Genomic DNA, 9,030 nt, shown 5'->3' with positions numbered 1-9,030 from the left:
ACATTGTTTTCAACGAGGGCGGCGCAAATAAAAAAAAGCTATTTTAGGCATGTGTGCATTGCAACATGACATGTTTTAAAGTATTGTATTGTATCAACTAGTCTCAGAAGTCTCTGTAATGTTTATGCTGTACTATTACTAAAAAACGATTTAAAGATCAATAGATCATTAACGATTTAAGATCATTAAAGCTGGGCTGTTGCCCGAGTCCAGTTCAGTGCACTGGTTCTAACTTTTTCATGTCAAGGACCCCCAAATTGACACTTGCGGACCCCCATTTGAAAATATATGCCAGGTACCCCCATAAGAGAAGACTTTTTATGGTTCTATCAATGATTCGCAACCCGTTTAATTTCAAGGACCCCCAGAGTTTGACATGAATTAGTCTATATAGGTCATAGGACCCCCATTTAATGGCATTTCTATTCTCTCTGAGACCCCAATTTATATTGTAAAATCAATGTTAATTTAACTAAGTGTAGCCTATACAAATGGAACCAAATGGACCTGTTAATAATAATGATAAAACTTTATTTGTATAGCACCTTTCATGACATGAAATGCAGCTCAAAGTGCTTTACAGAACAATGGAGAATAAAAAAGAAAAGCAAGGCAACGACATTAAAAAACAAGATCAATTAAAAGCAATGTTGTAGAAGTGGGTCTTGAGCTGTGCTTTAGAAATGTCTACAGAGGCAGCTGCCTGACGAAGGTCCATTTGGTTTAAACTATCATTTAGCTGCAGGGGACCCCCTGGAACTTCCTCACGGACCCCTGAACCTTGGACCCAAGGACCACTTTTAGGAACCACTGCTCTAAGGTCACTCTTGTCTTGACCATGATCTTCGCCAATATAGAAGTCTATGTAGAAGAGCCGCCATTGGAGTGGCCCCATGAAGTGACCGGAGTTGTCGTAACTCTGTCGTATTTCAATGGGCTCTGGGCATCACCCGTTCACAATTGCGTAGACTTCTTACGCACAAACACAATGTGGGATGTTCGTTACAGTTGTTACAGGATGACACCAAAGATGTCGTGGTGTAGCTGTAGCCTATAATTCAGTGTAATAATATATAAACCCATTTAGACATGACCTTTAGACAATTCTAGAAAATGTCTTCTAAATCATGACAGTTTTCTGAAAAACCTCATGTTTCTATGTCAGTGGTTTTCAAAATATTTCATGTCAACGACCCCAAAACGTATTATGTAATTGGCTGCCGACCCCCATCTGAAAATATGTTGTTGCAGGGATCCCCAGAAGCAAAGATTTGAGTTATAAACGTTCACTCTGAAATTATATATATTCAAAGATTTGCACCACATTTTCACAATTTTTCAAAAATAGCAGACCTACAAGCTCGTAGCGCGCCACTCGGTGGCGTGCTATGAGCTTGTAGATCTGCTATTTTTCAATAGCTAAATGATAACATAATAGGAATATGACCTCATTCTGACTCATCCCATTTCATGCTCAGCACATGCAGGAAATACATAAACAGCCATATCAATGTTTGGATATTTATTGGTCAGTTTGCAGAGAAAAATGTTGCATCATATGGAAGAAGGGGACAGGCCAATTTGTTCAACATATTAAAAAAGACAATCATCCCACTGGTCCCGCAACTCAAAGATTCATGACATTTTGCTCAAAATCACAAAAGCCTTGTATACAATTGAGACCAGACCAATGCTTAATACTGATGTAGTGATTTAAATGAAAGAGCAATTGATTGAATGAACTGAGTTCGAACACGAACACACACACACACACACACACACACACACACACACACACACACACTCTCTTATCTACCGCTTCTTTTTGCTCTCTTTCTTTAATTTCTGGCGAATCTGAGTAACGGGTCCTTTAGATTTCTTCATCTGTTCAGCAGTCTTCCCATCAGTGGCCTCTGTTGTCTCCTCCTGTGGACCAAGACACATTACGCTTTAAACCTCCTGCATGCAAACACAAAGCAGGGTCTTGATGCTGAGGCACTGGGTCCCATTTTTACAGTCTTTGGTATGACCCGGCCGGGGATCGAACCCCCGACCTCCCAGAGTCAGGGCGGACACTCTAACCACAAGGCCACTGAGCTGGTTTAGTCAGTTAGTCAAATAATTTGAGTATGTAGGGTTTACAGCAGTTTACAAAAGTAGTTTTTCACTTTCTAAAAAATATCACTTGGGAAAAAAATTCCATTACATTTTTCCTCTCATTCAGCCCCTAGAAACAGCTTGAGCACCCCAAGGGTTGCACTGCAAGCTGCCAACTTTGGGAATTCCTGCTCGAGTAACATGCTTTAAGCATAGATATGTAGAGGGGAGTTTAACAGGCATGGATTTAATTTATTTTAATTAACTTTATTGAGAAATCTCACATTATCATAAGAATAACCCACTAGCTATTCTCAGCATTGTTTCCACTTTCCAAGTACATTCCTGTTGTTCCAATTAAGTAACCAGCAGTACACAGTAACCTGCACAATGATATGGTGACATATTGCAGAAGAGTTGGCTAACTCGTTTAATGTTATTAAGAACTCTGAAAACGTAAAAAAAATAAAAAAAATTGACTGTTAATTTAACTGACAATTTGGATTTTTACTGTGCATATACACATGTTCCCTCTCTGTGACAATAGTATCTACTCATCTCCCTTTATAAATAAATGAAATAAAAACATTTCCAGTTGCACTGCATTCTGCATCTCCTACTGTACATCTTCATCTGCATCTTCCTACATCTCAGAGGCAAATATTGTACTTTTACTCCACTACATTTATTTGAAAACATTAGTTAGCACGCCTCCCCAGGCCTAATTGACAGAGCAGAGAGAGCATATCAAGGCTGGGGTGATTGGGAATGGTTCTACACCTGGGTGGAAATACGGCTTTTACCAGTCCAGCCAGGAGAATGCCTGTTCTGTAATGCACTTTAATGGCGAAGTAAATATGCAAACAAAAACTAATTCAACTTGTGGACAATGGTTTCTTCTTGCCTGCGTACAGCCCAAGTCTGGGTGTATCAGTGAGTTTTGTCTGTTTGTTTGAAAGCCGACAGAGCCACTACAACTTAGACACTTCGGGCCGTTTGAAAATAGCCAATCTAAAGCTCACAATGCGATCGCAAAGCGACGCAGTGTGAGCTTGTAGATCTGCTATTTAAAAAAATATTTTAATACATTTTACACATCGAAATGGGACATTCTGCATAGTGTGTACTTTCTACTTTTGGTACTTTAAGTACATTTTGATGCCAATACTTTTGTGCTTTTACTCAAGTGCATTTTGAATTTTGCACTTTTACTTGTAATGGAGTAGTTCAGTTTTTGATACTTTCACTTAAGCACAAAATGCGAGTACTTTTTCGCCCACTGCCTTTTGGCCGTGGGAGCCTGGGAGGCACCTGGTGGCAGGAGCAGGATTGAGGCTCTATTCACCTTTTTCCTGGGCTGTGTGTGCTCCAGTTCCTGTTGATTTAATTGGATATCATTGGTCATCTGACCAGTTTCATTGGCTTTCATTGGATCAAATCGACAGGAACTGGAGCACACACAGCCCAGGAAAAAGGTGAATACATCCTCTTCCTATGCTGTTGTATCAGCAGGATACAACAGCAGTGACAGAACCCAGGATCAATGTGTATGGGGAGGGTTTTTTGTCCCAACAGAAATTAGGCTCTTTAACATTACAAGCAGTTCTGGACTATAATTATTTTTGTCATAGGCCTACATGGGTGCACAGTGCATGACCCGTTTGTGCAGTTCAAGTTATGAACTACACACACACACACACACACACACACACACACACACACACACACACACACACACACACAGTGTATATAGCAACATCATTTTTTGAAATGTTATAATAAATATTTGAAGGTTTTCAGAAAACTAATACTGTAATAATACTGTAATACTGTACTGTACTACTGTAATAGTATGCCAAAACAAAGGATTATTCCCAGTGACACCCTTTTGATGAATAGTATATTTTTTTGAGGGGAGCTATAAACGGCTATAGTGTGGATTCTGTCTGAACACAAACATTAAACACCATTAACAATGACTGGGCAAATCGGCATGTATGTCGGTGGGAACCCAGCTTGGCCAATAAAGGGACCTGCACCATTCTTGATGACAATGATTAGAGTGCCCCTCACTTCACACGGGTGTGGTTTTTATATTATTCTCTGGGTACTGCAGTCTACCTGTTCAGGTCCCTTGGAGGAGGTAGGGATGAGAATAGCCAGGATGCAGATCAACTGGAAGATGGCTCCCAGGAACAGTCCATAGCGCAGGAGGCTCTCTAGAAAGGTCGGTTCGGGGACGTCTGGAGGGGACAGGTCCAGTTCTGCAGACATGATGGTCTTGCTCTGTTGGGCTTCTGATGCATATTTTTGAATAAAAAGTAAGACGTGGGGGGGGGGGGGGGGGGGGGGAAGGCTCATTATGGTGTGCATTTTTAATGTGCACTAATGTTGTTTACTGCCACGCATGCTTCAGAATGTATCAACTCACTGCAGAGTGGATAACGCGGACGGTCACTCAAATGTTGCCCCGCTATGTTTGTATTAATCTCCCATAGACTCAGAGTATAATAGTTAGGTAACGTATGAAAACACAACTTACCCTGACGGTGTTTGCTTGCCTTTGTAGCTAGAATGTGTAAATCAAATTAGACCAAATATGAAAAACAACAAGGTAAAAAAATGTATGTGTGAGGAGGGGGAAAAAAACCAAGGAATCAACGAGGAAAATATCCATGGAGTCGGAATTCGGAAATGAGGTCATGTGCATGTGTGATCCATCCGGTAGGAGCGCAGCTGTTCATTGGAGGAGGGACCATATGGGAGGGCCGCGTCATTGCACGCCGTTCCTCCTGCAAATTAATCTCTTCTCTTTGTCTGCTGCATTCATATCTAGTCTACAGGCTGCATCTCTATCCACACATTGTCATACTCATCATGATACAGGACTCGGAATGTGGGATTTCATACCAAAACACCTTTATTATTATAAATCAGGGGACGGGGGCCCGGGGGGGTGACGACATAGTATTATTATTTTCACTTTTTTCAGGTACGAGTCTGGACGACTATTTCTGACAGACTGTTATAGTGGAGAATGAGATATAAGTTGCCCTGTTTAATATGAGCTAGCCTCGGAAAGTAACCGCAGGAGGTTTAAATATTATATGCGGCTTGCCTTGCTTCGCACATGTAAAAAAAAAAGAAAGAAAAAAAAGCCGGTCCACAACCTAGGTCAGGTGACTCGTGTGTTCCTACACGGAATTATTTTTGATGATGCACACGTACGGCGATGGCAGCATGCGGAACGGAGGACTTGTGTCCAGGAGAAATCGATGAAAAAAATGACCCGGGTGCTGCGCCTTATGGCAACTTCATAAACTATTACACGTTTAACCCACCCGAGAACCGTCTGAATCTCATTCCCGCGACACTTCTTCAAGATTTGGGCTATAATAACGCCAGCCATGATCAGCCCACACTGATCCTCGACGTGGGATGTAATTCAGGGGTATGTGTTATCATGTACAGAGGGCCGGATTAACCATCCGCCGCTATGTGCAGCTGAACAGGGGCATGTGGCAAGGGGGGCATATTAAAAAAAAAAAACACACATTTTTTTTTTTTTTTTTTTTTTTTTTTTATCAGGTCAGGCCAGCTAGCCACAACCAGCGCAGCAAAAACAATCTCTCCTAAGCTCAGGCCAGGCCAGCCAAAGTCAATTTAAATTCAATTCAGGCAGTGTTGCTGCAGCACAGTGCAGCGCACTAAAATGCCCTTTATAAAAAGTTTATAAACACTGTTAATGGAGGGAAGAAGTTAATAATATAAATAACATCAGATGGTACATTTCTCATGTGAAATTGCTTTAAAGGCCCCCAAAATGTCCCCCAAGGGCCCCCAAAATTTTGGCGCGCGACTTGGTGAGATCTGCCTCTGAAAAACTTTTGCAGATAGAACAGTCAGTGTTTCCCAAACTGGAAACGGGCACTAGGGACATGTGGGCACATGGACAACTGCCCAATTGTCCAGGTGCCAACATGTCCCTAGTGCCCAGTTGTCCTGGTGCCCACATGTCCCGGTGCCCACAGGTCCCTAGTGCCCATATGTCCCTAGTGCCCAGTTGTTCTGGTGCCCACATGTCCCTAGTGCCCAGATGGTTTTGGTGCCCGGAAAATGCCCAAGAAATGGCCAGAAAATGCCATTAAAAAAAAAAATATCTGCGCCCTCGCTTTGCTCGGGCGCGAGAGTCGCATTTCTGAAATGCATTTTACTGGTAAAAAAAAAAGAAAACCAATGTAATTTATTGCAATGGTTGCCAGTTGTATTCCAGTGAAGTTGTACTATTTGCCTATACCTTATTGTGTTCCATGTGTTCGGGGTTGGTCGTGCCCGCGCTATGGAGGGGGGGGGCATTAAAAATGATCTGCACAGGGGCACTCATGGGGGTTAATCTGGCCCTGTGTACAGTACACTTCCAATTGGCGTGTTATTATTGTGCAGTACTGATCAAATCATGATCATGATCAGTTATTTATTTATTTATTTTTATTCATTTATTTATGGGGGGGGGGGGGGGGGGGGGGTTCAGTCAGTAATAACTTAGTTGAGGTGCTGGATTAGAAAGTGACATCAGAAAAACTAATAAAGCAAGGCTCTTCATCAGGTCAAACTTGATGAAGAGCCTTGGCTCGAAACGTGACAAAACGTCGTTGATAAATTGGAGCAGATAAGTGTGCAGGTAGCAGGCTTATTATTTTTCCAGTACCATGGTCAGTGTCATGTCAGTGTCATGCCACCACGGTCAGTGAATCCCCCCCCACTTCCTATATGATGAATTCCTGTTCTGTTCTTTAGCTACATAGAAGTGTCTATTTGTATGTCTCTAAATGTTTTGATGAATTGAACAATGTGGACCCTGTTGTAAACAAGTGTAATGCTTAATTGGGTCGTCCACTCACAGTTGTCTTTGTATTGAGTTTGTGCTTGAAATGTACTGTAATTCTGCAAACTGTTAATAAATATTTCAATCAATCAATCAATCAAAGTATCACAGTTAGTCATGGTAGGTAGGCTATACAGTTATATCATGATCAGTGAGGTTTTTAATATGTAGCATGGTGAATTGCGCTATTCTGATTTTAAAAAGTACCAGAAAGACTCGAGTGCTTGTCTATATCTATTTTGTTATCGTGTTCGCTTCACACTCTATTCTCTCCCGTTGTGTTAACAGGAACTGACTGTGGCTTTGCCCGGACATCTGAATCAGAAGGCCTTGTCGTCTGAAGGAGGAGAGAAGGGCACTACTAGTCTTAATCTCCACATCTTGGGCTTCGACCTGGACGAGAGGCTCGTCCGACGGGCTCAGGAGAACAACCCCCTGCCTCAGGTCGTCTCCTTCGTCCGCCTCGACGTCACCGCGGACGACAGCCAGAGCGTCCTGCTGCGCTACGCCGAACGGCACGGATGCCCCCGCGGCTTCCACGTGTGCCTGTGCCTGGCCGTCACCATGTGGGTCCACCTGAACCACGGCGACGAGGCGCTGCTGGCGCTGCTGTCTCGCCTGGCCGCCGTCAGCGAGCACCTCCTCCTGGAGGCCCAGCCCTGGAAGTGCTACCGCTCGGCGGCCCGGCGGCTCAGGAAGGCGGGCCATTCGCAGACGCAGTTTGACCACTTCAAGACGCTGAAGATCCGCGGGGACATGGCGGAGCACGCCCGCGCACATCTAGAGAGTGAACGCTGTGGCATGGAGCTCGTGCAGAGCTTGGGCAACACGGCGTGGGACCGAAGGCTGTTGCTGTTCAGACGGAAGTGAAGCCTGTTTTTGTACTTTGTTGTTGTGGGGCAGCTGTTGGGCTTATTGATCTGTTCTTTTAGTGACGTAAGATGATGATATTTACCTGATTTTACAAATAAAGTGGAGAAGCATGAAAAGAAAGTGGGACATTTTTAGATGAATCATATATTATGTGGTGATACTGTATGTGGTGGAAAAAAGTTAAACGCTACTTTACCTTTGCACAGGGGGCCCAGTCAGTAGTGCCGTCGCCTCACAGCTGGAAGGTCCCAGGTTCGATTCTATGCTGTGGGTGTGTTCTCTCCCCCGTGTCGGCACCAGTGCCCTCACAAAACCTATGCACTAATCCTGGTCTCTATACTGCCTTCCCCCTGGTCAAGCCTGATGGCGTGGGGCACGCGTTAGTCTGACATCCCAACAATCTGACACCCCATAAATCAGACTACGTTAGGGTTAGTAGGATTTATGGGTGTCGGAGTGCACCCCGCCTGGTGGAGGGGAAAGGAATTGGTTGGAATAAAGGAATTCCACATTTCATGTCCTTTAATCGTCTACTCAGGGATATGTGAACACCACAGACAGTTTAAAGTTGGTCGATTCAGTATTTTAGGAAAAATAAGAATAAAAACAATTACAACATTCTGTGATCACCTAAACAGCTAAAAAGGTTCAAAGAAGCACACAGGGCATCTTAAAAAGTCCAACTAGGCAGATGCCTTGCTAAAAAGGAAGGTCTTTTTAGTCTCTTTTAAAAAGCATCTATGGACTGTGGTGCTCTCAGGTGGTCGGGGAGGGCATTCCACAGCCGAGGAGCAGTCGAGCAGAAGGCCTGGTCCCCCCCATGGTGCAGTTTTTTCTTTGTGTGCTTTTGAGTGTGTTTGATGTGTTTGATTGAGGGTTCAATGAGTTCCTTTAAGTAGGGGGGGGGGGCGTTGCTGTGGATGCACTGATGGGTGAGGAGGCAGACCTCGTCTTGTATTCCATCTTGAAGGAAGCCAGTGAAGGGAATGGGAGTATGGATGTGATGTGTTCATATTTTCACTCTCACCAGGATCCTAGCAGCACTGTTCTGTATGGTTTGTTTGTTATATTTTCACATACAAAAATATTTCTGAAATGATACAGGTGAATAAAAAATGTGATGGAGAAAGCCTAAAAAACCCTCCAGGGGCTTAGCAAGTGGCTTCTCCAGGCAT

The 9,030-nt window shown here is 43.5% G+C and overlaps 2 protein-coding genes across 3 annotated transcripts; one reads left to right on the top strand and one right to left on the bottom strand.

The window, feature by feature from the left end:
- Positions 1-615: 615 nt before the first annotated feature.
- manbal (mannosidase beta like) lies at positions 616-4,781 on the bottom strand. Of its 2 annotated transcripts, none has more exons than XM_080775628.1 (3): positions 4,640-4,781; positions 4,219-4,394; positions 616-1,926 (listed from the first exon to the last, which is right to left on the bottom strand). In XM_080775628.1, the coding sequence occupies exons 2-3, from the start codon at positions 4,369-4,371 to the stop codon at positions 1,813-1,815; spliced, it is 267 nt and encodes an 88-aa protein (XP_080631754.1). In that variant the 5' UTR covers positions 4,372-4,394; positions 4,640-4,781; the 3' UTR covers positions 616-1,812. The 2 variants fall into 2 exon arrangements, with proteins under 2 accessions (XP_080631754.1, XP_080631755.1); XM_080775629.1 differs by having other exon boundaries at positions 4,219-4,391; positions 4,640-4,762.
- Positions 4,782-5,329: 548 nt separating this feature from the next.
- Positions 5,330-7,968, top strand: bcdin3d (BCDIN3 domain containing; the record flags this gene model as incomplete). The annotated part of the gene is made up of 2 exons (XM_080791061.1): positions 5,330-5,548; positions 7,271-7,968. 2 exons carry the CDS (start codon positions 5,330-5,332, stop codon positions 7,850-7,852), a joined length of 801 nt encoding a protein of 266 aa, XP_080647187.1. The 3' UTR covers positions 7,853-7,968.
- Between the last annotated feature and the right edge of the window lie 1,062 nt (positions 7,969-9,030).

Source organism: Protomyctophum bolini, assembly GCF_963924005.1.
Source record: "Protomyctophum bolini genome assembly, chromosome: 2".
In the NCBI taxonomy this organism is placed as follows: Eukaryota; Metazoa; Chordata; class Actinopteri; order Myctophiformes; family Myctophidae; genus Protomyctophum; species Protomyctophum bolini.
This window is presented reverse-complemented; position numbering and strand designations above follow the sequence as displayed.

Bases quoted from the DNA above. Each gene is read 5' to 3' on its own strand.
- manbal (XM_080775628.1), bottom strand. From the start codon at position 4,371: ATGTCTGCAGAACTGGACCTGTCCCCTCCAGACGTCCCCGAACCGACC. The intron at 1,927-4,218 runs GTAGACTGCAGT...CTTGGTCCACAG, and splicing joins CCTCCAAGGGACCTGAACAG to GAGGAGACAACAGAGGCCAC.